At 34.1% G+C, this 27,354-nt stretch overlaps 1 protein-coding gene across 2 annotated transcripts in view; it reads right to left on the bottom strand.

Moving 5' to 3' along the window:
• Positions 1 to 2,677: 2,677 nt before the first annotated feature.
• The window catches only part of LOC145303406 (protein fem-1 homolog A-like), a 138,062-nt gene continuing 113,385 nt past the window's right edge, over positions 2,678 to 27,354 (bottom strand). Inside the window, exon 3 of one of the 2 annotated variants that reach the window (XM_080144727.1) lies at positions 2,678 to 3,199. In XM_080144727.1, the coding sequence (XP_080000853.1) occupies positions 3,008 to 3,199 (192 nt within the window). In that variant the 3' untranslated portion in view covers positions 2,678 to 3,007. The remainder of the gene's footprint in view (positions 3,200 to 27,354) is intronic. The other variant, XR_013873708.1, reaches the window with a different exon arrangement.

Below are 27,354 nucleotides of genomic sequence, written 5' to 3'. Positions count from 1 at the left end.
CATGTCCCTGATAGTAGCCCCTACAACAAAGTGGCAATGTGCCTTGTTTGGGGTGGAAATGTAATAAAAAAAAAAACTATGTTATATCTCATAATATGGCTATGGGCGATTTTGGACATAAAATCTTTAAAAACATTAGAATAGGTATTAAAACTACAATCCAACAGAAGTAAGTATCCCAAACAAACACGGAAATGAGAATAATAAGAAAAAGAGATGGAGAGAATATAAATACGCTTACAATGCACACTACCAAAAGAATTTGTCAAAGGAATTCTACCAGATTCTTGATAAAAACCCCAAAATATTAACTCATGTAAGCTCTTAAACAAAAAACACAGTCGATCCATCTATTTCTCTCTCCCCCTCTCTCTCTCTCGCTCTCTCTCTCTCTCTCTCGCTCTCTCTCTCTCTCTCTCTCTATATATATATATATTGTTTGTTTTTGTTTTTGCGATACGTTTTGAATGAATTCAGTTATTTAGGAAAGTGCATTTTTATCTAAATGCGAGTTGGGAAAAATTTTCCCTTTAACCAATTTGGTACCCTCACATGGGGAGCGGCATATATATTATTTTTAAAATATAATGATCCATTGACATGCGTTTCGGCATGTACGACTCATCAGAGTGGCTGAACCAAGCGAGGTTCGAAATCGGGACCCCACGGTATTGAGCCTAAACCCTTTATCCGCTGATGCATCTCGGACGACTGTTTGGATCGCGATTTACATAAGTGTTGTTTGTTTTTGTTTTAGCGATACGTTTTGAATGAATTCAATTATTTACGAAAGTGCATTTTTACCTAAATGCGAGTTGGAAATAATTTTCCCTTTTACTAATTTGGTACCCTCACATAAGATAATTTTCTGTCAATTTCAGACATTTTACAATTGTAAATAATCATTACTTTAATCAGATTTTTTTTAATATAAATGATATTATTCCTAACTAATATTGTTATCTTAAAATTATTTCTCATTTGCAAGAAAGTCTTAGTTTATTGTATCTACATTTTACATCATAATGTTTAGGTTATTTTCTTTTTGATGTGATGAAAAAATACGATAGAATATTATTATAGTCATGATTTGAAGCGTTGTATCGCAATTAGTTTAGTTAGCATTAAAGTTAACATTAGAAAAAATGATGCAGAGAATATATAAAGGTTTAATACGTTTTATAGTTCACACATAGAAACAATTTTTCAAGGGAATTTTATCAGATTCTTGATGGAAACTTAAGGTATGAACACTCTCGAAATCTGCTTCCACTTTTTCGTCCATATACAAGGTGTATTCAATAGGTTTCCAGACTTTTTTCGTCCATGCATTTAAAATTGACTCTGAAATATTCAGTATGCTATTGCTACACATATTATGGCCAATTTTTATGAATAGTTACAGCAAGAAAGGTAATACAACCTATCAATTTCTGATTTTCACAGCTGGTGAATTTTAAAAGTGCAATCTGGACGCTAAAACACTTTAGACGAATGCTATGCAATAAAAGTTTGTTTAAAACTTAGAAAAATTGCCACATAAACGTATTGAATGCTTCAGCCAATTTTTGAACCATTTTGCATGAATCAAGGATCAGTTTTTGAGTGGTATAAGAGATTCAGGGAAAGCAGGAAGTCTGTGATGGATTATGAGTGATGTGGGACGAGTATGGAAGCAAAAATACCGTTGTGTGATCGTCTAATCAGAGTTAATGTCGTGTGATTGTCTAGCTGTTCTTTCTTTTAAATGATATGTTCATATGCCGTTATGTGTGTGTGTGTGTGTGTGTGTGTGTGGTACATGTATTTTTCAACATACCTTCTGCGTCTTGGATGCTGGTCCATCTGAAAACATCTCGTGTGTGAGGGGATACCTGGCACCTGTTTTGCACGAAGATTCAATCACTCCAAGACAAGGAATTGGTTTTATAGTTTATTTCACTTTCAAGATGTCTCGCAGAAGATGGAAAGTGAATCTCTGGCTTGTGTAGTTTCTCTTGGCCTCGTTTCTTTACACGCCAGCGCCTCACCGTGAAGGGCAGGAGACGTCTGTGATAGCCGTCCGTCGCCTTCTACGCCCAAACCAAATCTCCACGATTCAACTAACCTGATCACGTGACTCACACGCAATCCGATCTTGATCTTGACTTCCGGTCAACGTGTCTCAATATAATTTACATACCTCTCTCTTGATCCATTCTCTAATACACAGTTTGATGACAATGTGGCAAATATACACACAATTATTCGCGAGGAAATAAAGATGCGGAAGATTTGTGTGTTCACAACTCCATTCTTGTCACAGACTATTATGCCAAGATGGGCATCAAGACATTTCCTCACCCTCCATATAGTCTAGACTTGCTCCCTGTGAGTTTTGATTAATCCCTAAACTCAAGCTAAACTTTAGATGCTGTCATTATGGGACAATTAGATGAAATAGGCTGTGACAAAGGTCATTAACACGTTCACACGAGGGCTTCTGTGGGGCCTTTAACAACTTGTTGGAACGGAACAAGTGCATTGCAACAGGAGGAGATTACTTCGAAAAAAAAACTAGAGTTTAATGTTTGTACTATCAATAAAAGTGCCCATAAAAAATACCGGAAACCTATTGGAGGCGCCTCGTATGAATTTGAGACACTATGAATTTTACTGGACACATCTCAGATTTTGTTATTTTTAACAATTTTCAGTCGACTCTCTACATTTCACACAAGAAATCGTCAGTTCAGCTTCCTGTTCATATAACTTAATTCAATATTTTGTGGGAACCAGTGTTTGTAAAAAAACATCCAAATATAGTCGGTATTTACTTTCTTCCTAGCGCAGGAAGATCTGATATAAGGTAAAGAAGGTGGAAAAAAATGAAGCCAGTACTCTTAAAGAGGGTCACTTCAGCCATTTAAAAATGTTTGGGCAGTTCCTTCGGCATTCCCATGTAGGGGCGCCTAAGACAGCAAGGAATAAACTTACTCTCCCTGAAAGCCAGGAGTCAGCTGTGCCCTCAAGCTTTGAACTGTCCGCATTTGTATTCTGAGGGTAGTTTCAATAGGTCTCTTGTAATATATTGGATGGGTAGAGAGCATGAGTTGTACAGCGGTGCATCTTCGATCTCGCTCGTAGAACATTGTATCACCCAGACATGATCGAGGGCTCCTATCGTTCTTTGTACACAACTGGCCAACTCAAAGATGGTCTGCAACAAAAAAAAGCAAATCAGTTTTCTATCAAACGAAAATGGAGTCATGTCGCCTTTTCTATGACAATAATTTCACAGTTCCAAGCTGTAAATGCTGTAATAAGAGTTTTGGAGATTTGGTTGAGAAAATTAAGATGCATTGCAAAGTTGGACTATTTCAGAAGATTCCTTTTTAAAGAACCACCAAAACATTGCGTAATGTACTGGAGGTCAGAGAGAAAAAATGTTGATATTCTACACTCGTTTTTTATGATCCCTTTATCATCATAAAATCGGCAATAACAACAGGTAGACACAAAATATAACAACAGCAGCAGCAGCAGCAACAACAACAACAACAATCACAACAACAACCACCACCACCACCACAACAAGAACAGCAACCACCACCACCACTACAAATAATAATAATAATAATAATAATAATAATAATAATAATAATAATAATTGTTTCTATTTAAATGTATTGAAATTTACGAATATTTCGTCATCTGAATGAATAGAAAATAAACAAGACAGCTAATGAAAATGGCCTTATTGAACACGTCATCAAATTAAGTAGCATATTTTTTTATTCTGCACATATTGATTTCAGTATGTATCATTTGAATTATTGAAACTACTATTAACATTTTGGAGGTTATTCTCATATCATTTCATCCGATGTTTTTTTACTTGGAGTGTGCAGACCCATTAGTGCAATCAAAAAGTTGCTCGCATACCCTAGGCGTGGCAGCAGGACTCAGTACCGGCCCACCAATCCAAAGAGACCTATGCTTTGCTTCAGAAGGAGTACTACCACTTCGTACTATTCTCTCACTTGCCTACTCCTCCCCCGACCTGAACCTGTTGGGTTAATTCGTTACGTAATGCGTTGAGAACGTCACAACATGATCGCCATCAACACCAAAGCAAGCCTGATCACCGCCATCCGCCGAGTATTCACCGAACGCTCGCCAGTGTTTGTGAAAAGGGCATGTTCCCAGTTCCAGACCCCTATCGAGGTGGCAATGCAGGCTGAAGGCAGCTACATTGAGTAGATGGCAGCCCTACGACATAATAAAGTTATCTGAATTGATTATTTTAAATAAAAGTTTTAAAATACAGCTGTAGTGTTGTTTTCTTTAGGGCGACACTTTTATTGTGCCACCCTGTAGAGAAGGAGCTGTCGACAACTAATTCACTGATCTTGTGTGATATTATCGGCAGCACATCAGCGGTTGATCTCCTAGTAAAAGATAATGCTTGTCGCTAAATAGATTGTTTTTGCGGAGGTGCTTGATAACCTCTTTCTTTATAACAGATTTAAACAAGTTAGGAGGCTGATTGGTACGTACTGAGATGCAGGATACTGTTTCCTCGTATTTTTTAATTATTAGGCAGACTGCCGAAGCTTTTAAGGTGTTGAGAAGTATCTTTACTTAAAGCAACGTTCAAACAGCTTTGTAAGTATAGGAGTTAGTTCCGGTTGAACTAGCTTTGTGAACACTGGAATGTTGTCAAACCCAACTATATTTTCCAGGCGCATCTGGTCTAACTCTGGAATGTTCATGTAAAACTCGGGAATCTATACAGGATTTCGAGCTGAACCCTTTATCCAATCAACTAGGGTGATTGTTATTTTTATGTAAATCAATGCCTGTTCGAAATGTAACCTCATAAAGAAGAATAAATAAAAAATAAGGGTCACTCTTTTAAAAGAGATAGTTATGATGAAAAATACACATTTCAAACCTCGCCTTTAATATTAAATCATCGAAACCAATAATTTTAGAATTAAGAAAATGTACGCAAAGTACATAAAAATAGGAATTGCAGAAGACGCTGATAAAAAACACAAACACAAACGAACAAAGACCTAGGTTAGAGATACATTTATAAAATTAGCACTTTTCTTGCCTAAATGCGAAATAAAAATAATTCGTCTGCAAACAAAAGAACAACAGCGCTAACTGTTAAATAGAGATAGCTTTTTGTGCGTTTCTTCTGAGTGTTTACATACCTGGTCGCTAGGTGGACGAAGGAATCTCCACCTTCACAATAGCAGCAACATAAACTACGATCAAAAGTCATAAAATACGCTTAAATATATGCTAATTCATGTATATTTCGTAGAGTCAATTCTCTTTTTTTTATAAGGTGATCACCACTTATCAAGGCCCGGAAGGCACTCAGGGATAAGGGTTATTGCATGTTAGTGTGGGGGTTTAATGAAAATGTCTACTTAAGGGGGCGGTTCATCAGGAATTTGTTTACGTTGGACTTGAAGACATCCAGGTTGTAGTCAGGTGGGAAGCAAGCAGACGGAACAGAGTTCCACAGGCGTGCAGTTCTCAGAAAGAAGCTTTGTTCATGGAATCTACGTTTTGATTTAGGCACAGATACAGAGTGGGGAAAATTTTTGACAGTGGTTTCATCTAGACGGGTGTTTTTCGTAAAGGATTTTCGAGGGGGACAATAGATTGGAACCCAGACGAGCACCTGCCATGGAAATAACGATAAAACAAAGATAGGCTCGCAACGTCTCTTCTATGGGAGAGAGGTTGCAGGGAAGAGAAAAGGGCATCTCCCACTAAGCCATTTACAAAGTCTCTATTATATATATATATATATATATATATATATATATATATATATATATATATATATATATCGGCGAGAATCGACACCAAAACATTTAGCCCTCTAGTCACGTTACCTACCGTTTGAGTTATGGAGAGATAGATAAGAAAGATTTAAAATCAAACCCATTCAAGCCATAAATGAATTTGCGAATGTGCGAAAGTAATAGAAATTCGAACATTTTGTATTTCAATTTGCCGACATATTTCTGCATGCGTTATTCATCCATCTAAAATATTTCACTCGTTATGAACCATTCATTGTGTATGATTATTGTTTCCTGTTAATTTCAATGTTACACAAGTAGTCATTTAATAGATTATCGGTTCCAAATATTCACACAGACATCCACACATGCATCTATCGTTTTATGCATATAGATAATTCAAAGTATGAAGTAATCTAGATGGATTCATGTAGTAGTTAATAGCAAAATAGATTATAAAAATGGAAATTCCACATTCCATCACATTAAATAAATAGTTTTTTTTTGTTCTATACATTCTATGGCCAACTAAAACATAGCGTTAGTAGATTTTGAATCGGCGAATGACGTGGAAGTGTCTATTTATGTCAGGTCTCGGCAATAATGTCATATGAATGTGTTTTGAGGTTTTGCCAGGAGGAGGTAACTCCTCTTTTCTATTCTTATTTGATCTATGAATCTTTCTCCGGGTCAGCAGAATTATCAAACTAAGATGTTTTGAAATGACAGAGAATTTTCAAGGCGGCAACTCGCCATTAGACGAGCGCCCATTTAGACAGCTTGCGGCAATAAATTCCAGTTTATTTCTCTTTTATAAGATTCTGCGTGGGAAAACGATTTGCATGTTGCGATCAAAAACAAACTTTATACAAAGTGGACGACAGCTATCATATATCATTTTGTCTTGAAGGAAAGAAAGAATTATTGTGAACTCCGATGCTGTCACTCCTGTTAACCTGCTAGCTATTATGTTCGGTGGTTTATGTAGACATATAATTCCTTTGTTACTGTCGTTATAAACTGCTTACACACCATTGGCTTTTAAAACTTTGCTAAATAACGGCCGACACATTTTATTCTACTCTAAATTCACAAAGTTTGTAGACGCATAACATATTGTATGACTAATATAAAAAACAAATCTATAATTTGTTAAAAAAGAAACTTTCCAGTAAAATACGTATATCTTATGCAATAAGAAATCAGAAATTAATGCCTTGTATAAAATAGGAAATCGTTTCTGTGACTCATCTCAATGGCGGGACGATATTTCGTATGAATCGTATGCATTTCCCTCCGGTTGCATGAGTCGATTATGAGGGAGGTACAAGTTGTAGCATAGTGATTTGTTGCAGTTAGTTGGCTATCACAGTTGTACACTTAGTATCGCCCAGACTAATGATTGAACCGTCAACATCTAGAAAAATGAAAATAAGAATTGAATTTTACTTAAATTGAAGGTCTAATCTGACTGAAATAACAAGAACATGCTACCTCTGTGGATTAAATTCTGTTTAGATTCCTGAGTTCAAGAATGTCAGAGGTTACACCGGCTAAAACGTTTTGAGAAAAGCACTAAAGAGTAGATCAATAGACCAGAGAATCAAAATAAGAAAAAAATGTAAATTGGGGGGGGGAGGGGATGAAATAAAAACAAAACTAACTAATTAAATAAATAAATAAAAAAATAAAATAAAATAAATAAATAAAAATAAAACGTGTAAAAAGAAAAGCGGCAAAAAATAAATAAAATAGACAAACAAATATACAAATATACAAATAAATAAACAAACAAAAAGAAAACATGCCGAGTAAGTAAAAACAATAAGTAAAATAAAAATAAATAAATGAAAATAAAACAAAACAAAAGAAAATCAATAAACAATTATTTCGTACGAGGGTGATTCCAAATGAAATGTCTCCTATTTTTTATTCTGCTCGAATTAATCTGAGTGGATTTAAATTTGTATTGTTATTATTAGTTATGTCCCTTGTATAATTGATCAAAACTGAGAAAGCAGTAGCCTAAGCAGACTTACTGTCGCTTGATCTTTATTTTTACAGGGGGGGGTCACCACTCATCAAGGCCCAAGGGCAACTCGAGGATAAGGGTTAATTGGTATACATTTGTCATTGTGATTTTAACGTAGTAAACATTAGTGGAAATTTTATAACTTGGATTACTTAGAGGCACGCTTCAATAATTATAACTTGATCTCTAATGATTATAATTAAATGAAACTCTTGTAAAAAAAAATGAAGAAAGTTTTTTTTTTTCGTAATTCCAGATATATGTATAAATCAAAGTTTAAATAAAATCCTTTTCATTTGTGATTTTTCTATTCAATCGAAATTACATAAAAGATGAGTAAAAACTAGATAAAAGACGAGAGAATAACATGAATTAATATGTTATTAACTTTACAGATTGATTCCTTGTTGAAATCCATTTCAAATCTTTATGGTTTCTATTTTTTCGCTCTTTCCGTTTTAGTTTTCTCCGGATTTAACATTTCCACTGTTCTTCCGTTGAAAACCATTTACATAAACACGCATATATCAAAAGCATCAGAAACACATATATACATACACACCTTCAGACATAAATGTGAACACACATTTATTTAACAAGCTCACACTGCATATATACGCACGTAAACGCATAAGTATGAACATGCACACACTTATTCACCCAACCAACTTACACAGATACATATAACTACATATACAGACATATACACTCTTATAAACTTATGTATATACATATACATCTATACATATACATACACATGATGATTGCAACGTCTTGTCAGACGAGTGACACTCCCTCAGACATTTAAAATCCATGAGCCCAAATGCCTGAGGGAGTATCTATACAAAGATGATGTTACAGAGTCTTAGCTTTGTACGGCAGCTAAGTCTCTCTCTCTCTCGGTTCAAAATGTTGAGATCCAGCAACAAGCAAGAGCAAGATAGCCAGCAACAAGTTAAACTGCAGACCAGCTTAATGCGGGTACTTGTCTCCCGCTTTATGGTTTTTTAAATCAGAAATTTGCTTCTCCAGAAAGGTTGCCTTCACCACGGCTTACGGGAACCCTCTCCACCCCAATACACATATATATACACACACACACACATATACACGGTGCTAGTTGGCCGTTGACCCAGAAAAAGAGTTCATTCGCCCTTTGGAAGGTCTTGTTTTTAATCTTCCAGGGAGACTAACCGCCCTCCTCACCAAACAAGTCTGGTGGGGGAACCAGTTTAGTCGCCAGTGACCCGACCATGAGGCAGGTAGTACTGGGTTGCATGGTACCAGTAGCATATGACATGACTTGACACATATACATACATATATGCACATGCATACATACACATAAACATAGCCATACACAAACACATGCATATTTATATAGACTAAAAACGTGTTAACCTATATAGTATCTTCAGTCATGTTTTGCTCACAGTAATTAGTAAGCTTTCGTTTAAAAATTATTTTTGCTACATATCTTCATACATGTTTCAGTTTAGCAATATTAGGTAAAGCTTTGTAAGTTAAAGTTCTTAAAATTTAGGAGTTATATTTCAAAAATGCAGCTCGGCGAAACTAAGATTGTATGTGAAACATGTATGCGAATATATATATATATATATATATATATATATATATATATATATATATATATATATATATATATGTAAGTAAATTCTTGGTACAGCAAAATGGAAGGAGAAATTTCAGAGGAAACATAATTTAATTTAAATATCAAAGAAACAAAAAAACGGGCAGGTTGAATTATTAAAATTTCCTAAAGGCCTTATCGTCTGACCCTCTAAGAGGAAACGTCAGAATGATAAATTAAAAACTAAGAAACGAATGAGGAAAGAAGGGAATTTGGTTTCAGTGAGAAAAAAAAATCTCACTGTTCAGGTGGTTTTAAATCAATAAATATTTCCAACTGATGTTTCAAAATCTTTTGTCTACACAGGCTAGGTCGAGAGTTATTAATGACTAACACCTCAATGATATTGAGATGATAGTTCGACCTCGCACTGTATAAAACAGAAAACCACCCATCGGAATATTGATCAGAACACCTATTTATACTCATCAGGTGATTACCAATGGCGGGCTCATGAGCTTGGGAGTGCCCGGATGTTCTCGAAACCTGGTGTAGTCGAATATCCCGAGGGATATGTTGGGATATTCACATTTCCAATCTTTGGGATGTTTTGCCAACGTAGTCAGCTCCACACTGACAAACAAATTTATAAACAACAGAATTCTTTGAATGGTTGGCAAAAAATCTTTACGAAAAGAAGAGAAAAAGGTTCGAGTTGTGTAAACTACTCTAAGCATAGTAGCTGGAAAACAACGTTGAGTAGCAGAAGAAATCCTTTTAACAATATGAAGGCCAACAGGACCTAACCATGGTAATTTTAAATAAATGGGACAACGTGATGGACCAATACGTTTAACACTATTAAATGTAGCAATTTTACGTTCAATAGTAGTTTTTATTATATATATTATATATTATATATTATATATATATATATATATATATATATATATAAATATATATATATATATATATATATATAAATATATATATATATATAAAATATTTGTATGAATAAAACTGTATACTACATATATGTCAATAGTTGTTTATTATTTAACGATTATAAAGTTCGGTATGAATTATCCTCTTCTTACGGGATCAGTGGAGGTAATCTCTCTCCAGAATGATTGCACGTTTATTTGGATGTAAACACACACACACACACACACACATATATATATATATATATACATATATATATTTATATATATATATATACTAGCAGGGGGCACCCGGCTTTGCCCGGACGTGAAATGCGGTTAAATATGACATTTTAACTTGTCTATATTTCGTATATTTTATTATAAAGTCACAATTTCTAAAATACAAAAAAGTATTTGGGTGCCATCAGCTGGAATCGAAATGGAAACTGTAGCATTCAAAGCTGGTTACGTTACCATTGTACCGACCAAAAATGAAAAATAACTAAGATGAATGCATAAAACTATTTTAATCGGCTAAAGATCCATAAAATAACGTCCCGTAAAAATCCAATGATTTGAGGCCCCTAGCGCCGCTGCGCAACTTTTAGTTACGGGTGAGATAGAGTTTGAAAATATGTAGACAACCAGACATATAGACTTTTATATATTAGATTTCAAGATACCACATTAATAGGAAAAGATACACAATTATTTGCTTATTTTCGGAAAGTTTTTCATTTATTGATCACAACATTACATAAAATTGTTTCATTGCCCTCCCCCCGTGTTGGCATATAATAAGGATATAATTGTTCATCAAATTATAACTTGACAAAAACTTGGCCTTCATCGGTGCATTAAAAAACGCAATGTTCTGACCAATAAAAGAAAACACTTCCTGAAAATGTGTAAATACTAGTGTATTAACTCATATTAACACGGTATCTTGAAAAAAATATAGCTCTACCATTGCACTATTGAACTATTTAAATAAAAACTTTGTTATTTATTAAAATGTAATTAATACCCAATATAATAATTAAATTATATATAAACATATAAGCTATATACCTCTAGCTGCCTTTATATATATATATATATATATATATATATATATATATATATGAAAAGCCCCCCCCTCTTTGGGTAGAGCACTGTCGTAAATCTCACCCGCTACTTAATTGGCTGAAAAATGCGAAGCTCGTTGTTGTTTGTTTATAAATAGGCGGTTTTAGCACTGTAAGAGTGCTGGGCGGATGTTTGTTTAAAATAGACATTCGGAGAGCTGATTTGCGGGTATCGCTTCCGTGGACGAGTTGTAGAACTGTCGGCTGTCAACAAGACGGTTTTGGGTTCAATCCTTGGCTTGGGAGAGGTGCTAGTCTAGCGGCACTGCTGAGTTATGATACGAAATAGGACTGTATGTCGATGACTACACACACATGCATATATATATATATATTGATAGATGGAGATCCTTTTCAACTGGGGCAATTTTGCACTTTTCTGCTGATCCAGAATACCTCATTTTAGAGCATTATAGTTCCTCACCTTAAAACCATTGTGTCATACTCTGTCCTCGTAGAGAGGAGAGACATGTGCACACAATTTCTGTTCCATTCTTCCCCTTTTTGCCCTTCTCACACTTCCCTTCGCCTATCACTGCATTGAAGTTGTTGCCAACCCAAGATGGCGTCTTCAGTTCGTCACCACTCACTCTCTTTCTCCTTCCTCTTTTTCTTTACATCCTTGCAGCTGCCCTTCATTCCTTTTCTCCTCTTCAAAATATTACGCTTTACCACCCGGTCGTAGTTTTAAAGTCTTTAATAGTCAAACTTGTGAACTCTCCTCCTCCTTTGACGCCATAGTCTTATCCTTATATATTTGCCACTTTATATTCGCGCAGTGACACGATAGCTTTTGGTTTATTTATTTGCAATGTGACGGACGAACAGGCGGGGAGACGCCGTCTTCCATGTAATATTCATGAAATTTTATTTACGTGTCTTGCTTTTACATTCTCTCCGTACACACTGCCATGGTAAACGCAACTGAACACACCCCATAACAACCACCATAGAATGCACAGGAAAACTATGGCATATGTGGATTCATGGACACTTGCAGAAATAAAGACATACACGTGTATACACACGCATCTAATATATATATATATACGTGTGCATATATATATATATATATATATATATATATATATATTTATATATATATGTTGTATCGGTTGGTTTCCTAGATGTAAATGAAATGAAACTCGTGTGATTATTAAAGAGTGCTTAATGCAGGACAGAGCTGATATATAGTCTGTTTTTTATACAAACATTATTGGTTACATACTTGCATACACATTTCAGTGGAGTCCCAATTCAGGGACAACACTTCATCAGACCCCCCCCCAAAAAAAAAGAATCGATATTGAAACAATTGTCAAGATTACATTGGTTTTTATAAGATATTTGCGTGGGATCAACATTTCGGGAAAAATAAGGGTGCTTACCTTGTGAATATGAGCAGAAAGATTTTTTTTTTAAGTGTTGTAAGGAGGGAGGGGGGATACTATTTCCCGTGTTGTAGCTGTCATGAATAGGAATGTGTTCGGTGATTATTGCCCTTGATTTAAAATTTCGCATATCTTAGGTTATTTTTACGTTTGTATATATATATTTTTGATGGTGAATGTAATTTCATTTTAACAAGTGTTAGTTTTATTTATTATTTTTTTATCTCTCGTTTTTTATTCGTTCATTTGTTTTTAGTTTTCAAGTTTTCAGAGTAGGAGTAAGGAGGAGAGGGAAGGTGCGATCCATGCGATTAAGATGTTGACAGTTGAGAGATGTTAGAATTATATTAATCTGGTGACTTCTTTTCTGGCTTTGATGTAAAGTACTTTTATATTTCTATCGTCGCTACTAACTGTATGCTAGGTTGTTTTTGCGGTTGTCCTTTCTTTACTGCTGGCAATTTCTTAGAAATAAGTGTTTTTATTTTTTGTTTTTTATTTATTATTTATTTATTTATAGTTATTAATTGTAGTTCTTATTCTTAACTAATTTTCAAGAATTTAATCTTGACACCCGTTTCAATATCGATTCTTTTTGGTCTGATAAAGTGTTGTCTCTGAATTGGGACTCCACTAAAACATGTATGCACATATGTAACCAATAATGTTTGTATAGTAAAAAGACAATATATATATATATATATATATGTGAGTGTGAGTGTGAGTGTGTGAGTGTGAGTGTGAGTGTGTGTGTGTTGTTTAAGTAAACTATGTCTTTTCTATTATATTACACTCTTTGTGCATACTGATCCTTTTTGTTTAGAAGCTTAATGTGTTTTAAATATAACAGAGCACATACGAAAGATACAATTATATATTATCTCTATATATTGTGATTTGAATAACAATTTTATTCATAATTATAGTTATATATTTTATCTATACTTTTATTTAAATTTATATATATACATATATATATACATATATATGTGCACACACACACACACACACACACACACACACACATATATATATATAAAACGAAAACAATAAATATGTATTTCTGTGCATATTTATGCTTTTCGACCCTTTCTCGTTTTATCTAAGTCGATATCTGCATAGATTAATCTCCCCCTAAAAAAAGAAAAAAACATTGTACGCAAGCCACGTACTCACAAAAACAATGTCGATTACATAATAATATCAGTTAGGGGTTGGGTTCGATTTAAATAAAATACGGTTCTTACCGTGACTGATGCATTTTGATTAGTGTACACCAATATGTTTCACAGTTGTCTCCCCTGTTTGTTGAAGAAGAGAATCGTTGACAGAAATACAAATATCTCATCATTTTATGCCGGAATGACAAGAAAGTTCGGGCATATTTTGACGCAACAATACACATTTTATGAATTTCACAGTAAATCGAAACTATATACTTATCACTTATCAAAGAAAAAAGTAACCCGAGAATCGCCGTTAATGACATGGAAGGATTATTCATTTAACGATGAAGAATATTATGAAACGATTGAAAATGATAAGATGAATGAACATTTGAATATTTATAGGACAGTTTATTAGAAATGTTTGCTCACAGTTTATTTAAGAAGGCTATGTTGTAGTCCGAAGTTAAGTAGTCACGCGGAAATATGTCTCAGAAAATTATCCGTTAATTATAAAAATATTATCAGAAAATAAATATAATCAATTGAAAGCAAAATAATGTAATTATTTATCGGAAAAGAAGTGTATTATAAATATTTATTAGCGATAGATTTGGATAGGGTTATGTTGTAATCGGAAGGTAAACAGTCCACTAATAATGTGTCCTATAGTTGTCACTGTTTTTGGAAAGATGTTTGGGAATCTTATCTGGCATTAAACACACGAATGAAAGTAGGAAAGCTCGGTTTTGCTAATATCTCTAGTTTTCCAACTACATTTTTTAACAACATCTCAGACGAAATTAATTTGAAAAATGCTATCAGGTGCGTTCCAAAAATATTGCCATCTATTTTTATTTCCACCAAATGGATTAGAGGGAGTTGAAAAATTCATCACCTGGAAGTTTTATCTCTCTGTTGCAAATATTGACGGTGTGAGACTCTAAGTAAGCAATCCCTTTCATGGACGTGTGTCAGAAGCAGATATGCGTCAGTGAATTCCTGGCAAAAGGGTACTAGGAACTGTAATATCTATGTAGAAAAATACAATTTTGAGAACAATAGGTTGCTCGTTTTAATTGTACTACTCCCGTCTTCGTAATTCTCTAACTAAAAACTGTGAATCTTAAAAGAAATTAACAATGCAACGTTTCTGAAATTTTGTGATGACGATAGATTTTTCATATCATTTTGGGTTCTTCTATATTGCTCTCATCTAGAATTCCTAAGTAATTCACGATTGTATTTCGAGTGACGACGGCACTGAAAACCTTCAACCGTCCAAAAGAGTGTAACTTTACAAGAACTCGTGACGTGGGACATAAAGTACCTGATTAAAATTAGTTGTGAATTAATTACTCATGGCTGACGGAATGAGAGCATGCTAACACCATAGATCGAATAAAGGGTTCAGTTTGAAATTTCATGCGGTTCCTGAGCTTATCAGAATAGTTATTGAGTACAACTGTGACGTGACCGTTCTAGGGAACGATTGGGCTAATCACTGGGGGAGGCTGAGGCTCCCGAAACACTCGAGAATGCCGGGAGACATGATTGTTTTATTCGTTAAGTATTGTTGTATGCTCGGTCGACGCCAACCAAACCTTGCTGAAAGAAAGATTGAAGCTATAAATTTTATAGTTTTGGTGGAAACGACAACTTGATGTCACTTTCAGAGACATAACGAAATATAATTTCGTTTCCGATGCCAACGAGTACTTATTCAGGGTTGTTTGGTCTCTGAGTGTAGTACCAGACCTAGAGGTCACAAGGCTAACCTTTCGATCGTGAGAAACAGGCCTGAAAGGTTGCAGAATCGCGGGTGCATACGGGAAAATAGGGGATTCCCCTGAGGAGACGTAATTAGTTGTGATTGGTCCAGAAGCCGCCTCGACCCACCGTGTCACCTCACTACATAAGCGAGTCCCCGCGTCAAAATTGGCATTCGAGTCGAGCTGAGATTTTTGAGAGAACTAAATACCATCGAAGAGTCGTCACCCACCTCTCTTCCCTGCATTCCTCCACCACCGAGAGAGAAGAATCAATATATTGTTAATTTTTTGGCTCAGTGGAGTCTGATAAACTAAGGACAATTGTATATAAGTAAATGTTGTTTATATCTATCTTGAATAAACTAGTAGAATAACTGAGTCTGTCTTTCTTTTATGTGTATGAGATGTATTCACTTCTAGCGGCATATCAACCCGAAGGTGAAATGGACTCCGAGCAAATCGATCAACGGGTCCTACTATGCTGAAATACCTAACGAAGGATTCCCTGTAAAGGACGAGCACGGGTAACATTTGGGTGACCTGCGACGGGGATAGCTTCACACATTGAGTCTGTGACCGAGCATAGGCCACATCTGGTGGCTGTTGACCAGGAAAGACCCTGAGTGACCAGGAACGACTCGAAAAAAAAAAAAAAATCCACGGGCGGCCACAACGAAAAAGAAAAACAATAACGTAGAAAAAGAGAGAAGGAGACTACAAAAAGAAGAAAAAAAAACACGGGCACAGCGAGAAAGAGACAGAATATATATATATATATATATATATATATATATATATATATAAAGAGGAGAGAGAGACAGACTGAAAAAATTCACTGACACAACGAAAAAAATATAAAATAAAATAAAGAGAGTAAAAGAGACTAAAAAAAAACACTGCACAAAAGAAATAGAACTTTTCTTTATTTTCTTCAAGAGTAAAGATCAAAGATTAAACCGAGAGACTGACCTCGGTCGCGCAAGATCAAAGTAGGCGGATGAGTACAAGTTTTCTATTCGAGTTTCCTTTTGCCGTCAAAGCAGACGTTCTTGCGAAATGCTTCTAAAAGATTTAAATCATGAAAAGAGAGGAAGAAAAAGCTCCAGTGTGAATTTAAAAGTGAAACTGCCTTTTCTCTGCGTCATAGTTGTATTTAAATAAAAAAAAAGAAAGGAGAGGAAGAGTAAATAAATTGAGAAGCGATGTGGTTTCCTTCAGTATTATTATTATTATTGTTATTATTATTATTATTATTGTTATTATTATTATTGTTATTATTATTATTGTTATTATTATTATTGTTACTATTATTATTGTTATTATTATTATTGCTGTTGTTATTATTATTATTGTTGTTATTATTATTTTTGTTATTATTATTGTTATTATTATTATTGGTATTATTATTATTGTTATTATTATTATTGTTATTATTATTATTGTTGTTATTATTATTGTTATTATTATTATTATTATTGCTGTTGTTATTATTATTATTGTTGTTATTATTATTTTTGTTATTATTATTGTTATTATTATTATTATTGTTATTATTATTATTATTATTGCTATTGTTATTATTATTGTTATTGTTATTGCTATTATTATTGTTATTGTTATTGGTATTGTTATTATTATTATTGTCATTGGTATTGTTATTATTATTGTTATTATTATTATTATTGTTATTGTTATTATTATTGTTATTGTTACTATTATTATTGTTATTGTTGTTGTTGTTATTATTATTATTATTTTTATTATTATTCCATGGAAGATTATTAGAAGGGCCAATAAACAAGAAACTGCTATATCCTGCAAACATTTCAGAATACATGCACCTAAAGAACTCTAAATTAGAAAATCAGAACAACTATGAGTGCAACTATTCCCCATCCAATAACCTCCCCCCCAAAAAGAGGATAAGTGAGATCGTAACTATGATCATACCCGTATTGATTACATAAGTCGCTTAATATTCTACTTTCTCAAGCAGTTATAATATTACCAGACTAAATAAATACCTGTATGAAAGTATATTTGAACCAACCGAGTAATAGATTGTTTAGGTGAACCTCGTAATAATGTATGCATGTGGATATATTTGGGTATGGGCATGTACGCGTATATGATCTGTATGTATATGTATATATACGTGGGTAGAAAAAATAAAGAAAGAAATAAAAAATAAAAGGAAAGAAAGATTAAAAAATAAATAAATAAATACATAAAAATAAAATAAATAAATAATAATAATAATAATAATAATAATAATAATAATAAATAAATAGATAAATAGATAAAAAAGTAAAAATGAAAAGTGAAAGAGAAGAAAAGGAAATAAAGAAATAGGGGGAATGAATAAAGATGAAGGTAAGTACTACAATATATAAGCCTTTATACTCCGTTTATATAACTTAAATACTCTGATTTTTTTGTAATATATTATACATTATTGTTATATCGTTATATATCTTATGTATATCTGTGTAACCATCGAAAGAGTTCTTACTAAATATGAGGATAGACCTATGGACTTCAAGCTGAATTCACTATAAATTTTTACGTAGTATACATTTTTACATAGTAAAAAAACGTACAACCTATGAAACTATAACAAGGTATATATATATATATATATATATATATATATATATATACACATTTAACGCTAATTGATTGCTTTTGTATTTATTTCCCAAACAGAGCTCAACTTCAAGAATCTTAAAGGGGCTTATAATTTTAAATATTAATTTGTATTTATATATTACATATAATACACGAATTACGACGACAGTGACAATTCTTGGAGGTTTCATACTAATACGGAGTATGATGCAATAGTTCCTATAGCCATATAGAGAGGAGGAGATACTTATCATGATGTTGAATAGGAGATGGCTCATATTGGGGACACATTAACGGGGACTCAGAACAGATGACGACGATAATGAGGGAGGCATTTATATCTGACTGGGATGATTCTTGGAGACTTAATATTAATACTGACTGGTAGATACATGATACAGCAGTTCCTATAGACATATAGAAAGGAGGAGATACTTATGATGATGATTGGGACACATAAATTGGAAGGGTTTACACAAATTTCGTTATAGATGCTGATAAAACACATTTACCTTTTTGTTGTAAAGAATGACGTCACAAGACAACACAGTTACAAACATGAATGGTGATTTCTTTATTCATCTGATCGGTCAATCGATGATGTCAGGAATGCAAACTTGGATCTACATGGTCTAATCTTCTACCTTTCGCTTCTAAGAGGCTCTCCTTTCCAACTGTCGACTTTTAACTCTGTCTGATCAACTCTTCTGACTCTTCTGATCAACTGACATATTTAATATCTAGATTTCTAAAGAATGGACAATGGACTCTTTTTCCGATATAAACAATACTTAACTATTTCTAATAGAATTAACAATAGACTGAATTTCAGACCTTCCATTTTTTCATTATCTTTAAAACTTGCCTACAGGGTTCGATTCTAACCTTATCCTAATATCATTTTCACTAGCATGCCTTCTTACATACATGAGAAGGGGACAGCCCTTCATGTAAGAACTATGCTTTATATATATATATATATATATATATATATATATATATATATAGAGAGAGAGAGAGAGAGAGAGAGAGAGCGAGAGAGAGAGAGAGTAGCGTCCAAAATAAAGGGACAACATTTTCAAACCTAATATTTGTTAGAATTAACAAGTGTGAAAAGCTGAAATTTTGACAACTCATTATCATCCAAAATAACGTACTAAAATTTAAATAATTTGCAAAGGATAGAAAACGAATTATAACCATTAAATATAAACGTCCAATAGTAAGGGACAACATTGAGAAAAACAATGTAAACAATGTACATTATTTTTCGAACTAACATTTCTAGCAGTCGTCTTGACACATCAACTTCTAGCAGTCGTCTGGACACACCAACACATGGGGTACAATTCATAACCCTTTTAATTTCTGTACGAAACTTAAAACAGTCATTTAATGTCATATACTGCTTTTTTCGATCTTCCCGCGCCGAAGTTTTACGGGTTCTGACGGTTTTAAAAGCACTAACTATTTTGCCAGTATCATTGTAGGATATAATAACCGTGCCTACAACACTCTTGGAACGTTTCACTTTCTCTGAAATCTCTCAAATAGTCTGCTTTTCCCTGTGTAGCTTCATAATAGCTTGTCTCCAAGAGTAATCAAGTTGTTGGCGTTTACAAATGACTAAGTAAGACTTATTTTTTAGAGGAAATAAAAAAATAATTGAATATAGCATACTGTTTACAATGTTTTTTTCAATTTTGTCCCTTACTTTTGTGACGTTCCTATATTGAAAATAAATAAAAAATTGTTATAATTCTTTTTATATCCTTTGCAAATTATTCACATTTTAGCACGTTATTATGGATAATAACGACTATCAGTTGTTAAAACTTCAGCTTTTCACAGTTGTTATTTCTAACAAATATTAAGTTTTTATATTTTGTCCCTTAGTTTTGGACGCGACTATATATATATATATATATATATATATATATATATATATATATTTTACATGGAGTTCACCACTTATCAAGGCCCAATGGCCACTCGGGGATAAAGGTTATTGTGTGTACAGTAATCAAAGGGGTAGTGTAGAAATAGTATTGGAGAATTGGTAAGGTGTTATTACTTACGGGGTGGTTCATCAGGAATTTGTTTGTGTTGGACTTGAAGAAATCCAGGTTGAAGTCGGGAGGGAAACAGGCAAGCAGAACAGAGTTCCACAGGCATGCAGTTCTAAGAAAGAAGATTTGTTCATGGAATCTACGTTTTGATTTAGGCACAGATAGGGACTGGGGAAAATTATTGACGGTGATTTCAGTTAGTCAGGTGTTTTTTGAAAAAGATGGGCGAGTGGGGACCAGATGAGCACTTGCCATGGAAATAACGATAGAACAACGACAGGCTCGCAACGTCTCTTCTGTGGGAAAGAGGTTGCAGGGTAGAGAAAAGGGCATCCCAACCAAGCCACGAATCTATTTTGTACTCTGTACAAAGCAGGATGGGATGTTTTTAGAAGCTCCCGCCCAGATGTGGAAACAGTACTCCATCTTTGTACGTACTTGGCTCTTATATAGATAGAGCATTGCATCATTAGTGAGATATCTTCTAGAGCGGTAGAAGGATCCCACCATCTTTCCCAGCGACCTTGGCTACAGACTTGATGTATGTGTTCCATTTAATATCAGGGGTAAAGGTCAAACCCAGGAGCTTATCAAAACCTGGGGCCTCCCCTAGACGAGAGCCATCCATTTCAATTGATGCGAAATGGGGATCAGAGCGTTTATGATGTAGAGATAGGAGCTTGGTCTTAGATGCATTAAAGGTAACCAGCAACCTCTTTCCCCACTGTACCATGCGCTCAAGATCAGAGAAGAGAGAATCAGAGAGAACATCATCCTTTACGGCCTTTGATGTGTTGCCATAGATGGTCGTGTCATCAGCATAGATGTCAACGAATGATTTAAGTATGTGTTTTGGGAGATCATTGATGGAGATCAGGAAGAGAGTTGGCCCCAGTATGGACCCCTGAGGGACTCCAATATTAATACTGTGGGCCTCTGATTTCTGCCCATCAACCACTGCTCTTATGAGCCTATCTGAGAGAAATGATTTAATGATCGAGAAAATATTTCCAGTTATACCGTAGCTGGAAATCTTGTGTAGTAGGCCTTTATGCCAAACCTTATCGAAGGCCTTTGATATGTCGAGATCAATTGCCCTAGAAATGAAGCCTTTGTCGAGAGATTCGCTAATCCTATGAGATATAACTGTTAGCATATCTGCTGTAGATCTAGCAGAGCGGAAACCATATTGCGTGTCGCTAAGAAGTTTATTTCTGCTGAGGTGGTTGACTATTTCTCTATTTATTGTGGAGTCCAGCAACTTACTCATGACACACAGGAGACTTATTGGTCTGTACTGAGAGGGGGATGACTTATCACCTGATATATATATATATATATATATATATATATATATATATATATATTTAAATAAGGGAGTAGTTACCAGCAATGTGTATTTTTTTAACATTATTTTATTATTCCGTGTCTTGGTTTTTCATTGAGAATTATGTTTGGATCATTGTAATAATGTTTTTAAGTCATTGAAATCGTTTACGCGCGTTTCAGACGGTCTGTGATGCGTCCTCGTCGGAAATTATTTTCAAATGTGTAAAAATGGCGATTTTCGTAGTTAATTTGAAGTTTTTCCAAGGGGTGGAGGCTTGTAAGTGTTTACTATTCATTGGTATGATGAATTTTTATTGCTTTTTTATTTGGCTTGTCCAGGGAGACGTTGACCTCGCTGTAGTCGCTATCTCTTTCTGCTAATGTTTTTTTTCTTTTCGTTTAGGGTGGGGTAGGGTGTGTGTGGATGTGTGTGTGTGCGTGTGTGTTTATGTGTGTGTGTGCGCGTGTGTGTGCGTGTGTGTGTTTGCTTTTATTGGGAATGTGTATATTGTTTTATAGTATTTTGGGGTTATTTGCTTCCTTAGGAAGGCGGCTGTGGTCCGAGGTCGTTACTAATGTGTATGTGTTGGGAGGGGGGACTGGCTCTTCTGAAGTAAGGGTAGGGGTGCTTTCATTCTATTTTGATATTTATTTTTTGGATTCTTGGATTTTAGTATTGTGATTTTTCGTTTTAGTCTTATATTATGTTTGTTTAGAAAGAGGGGTGTATTAAAAATAGGGGATTTTTTAATGTTTCTATTTATTTGTCTCCCCATGTGGGTATGGCCAGACCCAGGATCAGTTCCTAGTGTGGGGAAGATTTTTTTCCCCAGAGGGGGGCTTTGGAGGGGTGGAGGTATGGGAGGGGGATGATAGAAGGGATGATAGTCGTTTCAGTCATGAGGGGCTTCTCCTCCCCTGACTGAGGAGGGAGCGAGGTGTTGGAACAGATATTATAATATGGTTCTGGGTGTCTCCTAGTGTTGTTGGTTTCGAGGTTAAGTAGGGTTGGTATTGTTCAGTGTGTTGTATTAGAGGTATGGGGTGTTATGTCTGTGTGTGGTTGTATGCGCGCACGTGTGTGTGTTTTAATGTGTCGGTTCTGATTTGTGTGTGGGTGTGTATATTTGTATGTGTATGGGTGTGCATGCGAGTGTATCTTGCATTTCATGTTTTTGTGTGATGGCATTAGGTTCTGTTCAGTTCAGGAGTGAATCTGGTGATGAAGTTTTTTTTCCCCGTGTAAGTAAATAAAAATAATTGTCTGTTTGGAAGACTGTCATTATTTTGAAGCTGTTTCCACTGCATTTGTGTACGTGTTTTGAAACATAGAGGTGTCTGTTATCTGCAATTTTGATGTTGCTCTTATGTAAGGCCACTCTATTGCTGAAATTCCTGGTGGCGCCTATGTAGGATTTGTTGCACGTTGTTTTTATTATTTTTGTTGTTTTAAGTATGCTGTTTAGTTTGTCGTTCTGATTGAGGAGGATAAGGTGTTTCGTTATCTGTGTGAATAGTTCTGGGTTGTTTGTGTTGTGTGTAGAGACGTATGCTAGAATTTGTTCTTTGTTGTGTTCTTTTGGGGTTCTTAGTTGGTCTATTGGAATTTTTTCAGCCAGTTCAATACCTTTCTGTATTAGTGGTAGTGAGTATCCTCTTTTCCGCAGTGTTATTTGTAGTTCATTCAGTCCAGTTGAACGGAGATGTCTGTCTGTTACTATGGCGCAGACTCTACGTGCTAGGGAGTAGGGTATTGATTTTAGACAGTTTTTATGATGGTGGCTTTTGAAGTGGAGGTATTGTTGAGTGTCTCTGGGTTTGTGGCAGATGTCTGTGATTATGTTGTAGTTTTTTATTGTTACTAGGATGTCCAGGAAAGGTAGTTCTGTGGGGCTTTGTTCTAGTGTGAAGTTTATTTTTGGGTGTAGATTTTGTAGCAAAGTGTGGAGTTCTTTGATAATCCCCCATGAGGTTCTCCAGAGGATAAAGCAGTCGTCTAGGTATCTTTTCCAAGATTTTATGAAGAGTGTTTTTATATTGTGCCCATACTTTTGCTCTATCCTTTCATAAAGGGTCTCTTCTAGGAAGGCGAGTGTAAGGGTGGCATATGTCGGTGCCATTTTGATACCCATTGCTGTGCCTAGTATTTGGATGTAGTTGTCTTTATTGAATTGGAAGGAGTTGTTATTGAGGATTATGTCGATGCTATCAATCACGAATTGTTTATTGAATCTGGGGTGTAAAGTCTGTGTATGTTTGTCAATCAAATATGCGATGGCTTCTTTTCCTAGATTGTGTGGGATATTGTTATATAGGCTGCTAACATCGAATGTGAAACGCGCGTAAACGATTTCAATGACTTATAAACATTATTAAAATGATTCAAACATAATTCTCAATGAAAAACCAAGACACGGAATAATAAAATAATGTTAAAAAATACACATTGTTGGTGACTACTCCCTTATTTAAATATACATTTTTCTTTCGTCGGAATTTATTAACCCATTTTATATTTATTTATTTTATATATATATATTATTTCTGTGAAAACATGTTTTTTTTTAAAATATATTTCACCTTTTTATCATTTATTTATTATTGCTATATTAATCGTCAATTTATGAAGCTCAATGTAATTACGGAGCATATAACAAACAAATGACACACACACACACACACACACACACACATATATATATATATATGTGTGTGTGTGCGTGTGTGTGTGTGTGTGTGTGTTTAAATTAAAAGAATGTATGCGTCTGTTGGCGTAACTATTTTGTTTTATGTAATAAAGTCTCTCTTATCCCAGCCTCGTTGTTTACTGGTTTTGTGTGTCACACATTTTTCACTGATAAGACAGCGCCATTTTTCCATTATGCTATATTCCGATGAACTTAGAGAATTATGCACTTAGCCGAACTTCGCATGGGGATTGCAGTGTCGCCAAGATACTGCAAAAAATACTGATCATTTGACAGATAGACTATTCTTCGGGCCACGTTTTTAATTACTATCTTTATCTCATAGATGAACATATTTGCGCACATATATATTCGGATGCAAATGCTCTCGGATAGGAAGTAACAAAACATGATTACAAATTTCTTCACAGACTTCGATATTATTGATATTAATAAAATTGACATGAACATTATCTCCCATTGTAACTAATTAAAAAAAATACTAAAAAGAATCGTGACGAATGATTTTATATTGGCAAATATAAAACAAAACGACAGCGTCTGTTTTTATTTATTTATTTTATTTTTTTACAGAAAAATGATTTGCTTATATGTTACTACAATGATTCTGATATTCTTCTAACCAAAAATAGATTGTTTATTATTTTGGTACTAATAAATTCCCCGCCTACGCGATGTTTATAACGATTATGTTGAAATGTTTATTATGTAACTTAGTAGACATACCCGTAATTCATTAAATCATAACAATTCCCAGGAAGCGAAGCAGTTTATCTCCTCAACTGTTGTCACACAACAAACGTCCGAATCATCTGGAGAGAATGTCTGATCGTTTCTATGTCTATATACCAGCTTCTTTTTAATTGAAAAAACAATTATGGTTTGAATTACATTTTTCAAGTAGTTATAAGCTTCGAAAGATAGTAAGTTGATTTATTCAAGTTCATATACGCCATTTTCAATGGCCGATTCTGATATACCTAGTTCGGTGCAATTGACAACAGGTTTGTAACTTTGTGGCATACGGCCACAGCACGTCTAACAAATCTCTGGTGAATGTCCAATATAAGTCGGCATCACGATTTGTCATCTTTTGGTCGTCCACTTCTGAGCGTGACAAGAAAACAGGTGCCAGGTGCAGAAGCAAAAATCAATAGATTAGCGATGATAAAGTTGCTTATACGTTATTTTTTGTCTGTTTTACATATTTTTTTAACTTCGCTTGCTTTCGTTCAGCTATACTTCTCTCGATGTTGCGAGTACAAACGTGCAATCTTGGACAGTAACACATAGCTTTCACGGAAAGTTTTGAGGCACGATATATGTGAGCTATATACAGAATTAGAACCCGTAAAACAATAACAATAATTCTCAGAAGCAACGTAAGCTTACGATGGCTAAGGGAATAAACAACACAGACTTTTCTTCAAATGTTTCGTCACGCGTTGAACTAATGCTCCTAAGAAAACTTTGAATAGTATTCGATAAAGCTGATATCCGTCGAAATCAAAATGCTTAAAAAATAAATCCGATAAAATGTTTTATCACAGTTTTAATGTAAAATAGAAATATGACATTATTGTGAAACGAATTCGAAAAAAAAAAGTAGTGTACATTACCAATCATTTCTCTCGGAGTTTCATTTTTTTTGTTTTTGTCGAAGTTCTCACAAATCAAGGTGCCATTTTCCTGGGTTAACGCCTGATCTCTATATGAGATACATAAATATTCGAATACTCCATTTAAATACTCCTTTAACAATCAAACGCTGAGTTAGTAAAGAAGTTGGAAACATAATGTTCCTCTCCCCAATCGACAATTTAAATATGTTATAGCATCTCTTTCTTGTGGTCTTTTAGTATTACTAGATTCCAGGATGAAAATTCATTTATTCTGGTGGAGTATCCAGCTTCATGCTGTTATTTGAGGTAACATGACTTGGGAAAGGTGCACCATTCCTCGTGAAAGCCAGAGATGGCTACCCAAACCGACATCTTATTTGGGCCGCGAATAGTATATGATTTTTAATATTTAATAAAGATTTATTCCCAGGAGTAGTATTCTCATGCCAGGTTGTCCTGACAAACTCTTGTACAGAGAAAGACGAACACTCGGGATTTATATCTCATAGAAATTCAAGTTCGAAATTGATTATAATGTCAGAAATAGTTGGGAAGTTATAATATAATATGTAAGAAATAGGTGGAAATTTATAATATAATATGTACGAAATAGGTAGAAAGTTATAATATAATATGTTAGAAATACGTAGAAAGTTATAATATAATATGTAAAAAATATGTGGAAAGTTATAATATGTTAGCAATAAATGCAAAGTTATAATATAATATGTTAGAGATAGTGGGAAAGTTATAATATAATATGTTAGGAATAGGTGGAAAGTTATTATATAATATGTTTAAAATAGTTAAAAGTTATAATATAATATGTAAGAAATAAGTGGAACGTTGTAATATAATCTGTTAGAAATAGTTTGAAAGTTATTATATTATATGTTAGTAATAGGTGGAAAGTTATTGTATAATATTTAGAAATAGGTGGAAATATTAGTATAATCTGTTAAAAATAGGTTGAAAGTTATAATATAATATGCTAGAAATAGGTTGAAAGTTATAATATAATATGTCAGAAATAGTAGGAAAGTTATAATATTGTATTTTAGAAATAAGTGGAAAGTTATAATATAATACGTTAGAAATAGGTGGAAAGTTATAATATAATATGTTAAAAATAGATGGAATGTTATAATGTAATATGTTATAAATAGTTGGAAAGTTATAATAT

The sequence above is a fragment of the Euprymna scolopes genome, chromosome 19 (assembly GCF_053919585.1).
Source record: "Euprymna scolopes isolate OS-2025 chromosome 19, ASM5391958v1, whole genome shotgun sequence".
NCBI lineage: Eukaryota > Metazoa > Mollusca > Cephalopoda > Sepiida > Sepiolidae > Euprymna > Euprymna scolopes.
The sequence above is the reverse complement of the archived record's forward strand: the minus strand, read 5'-3'. Positions and strand labels throughout refer to the sequence as shown.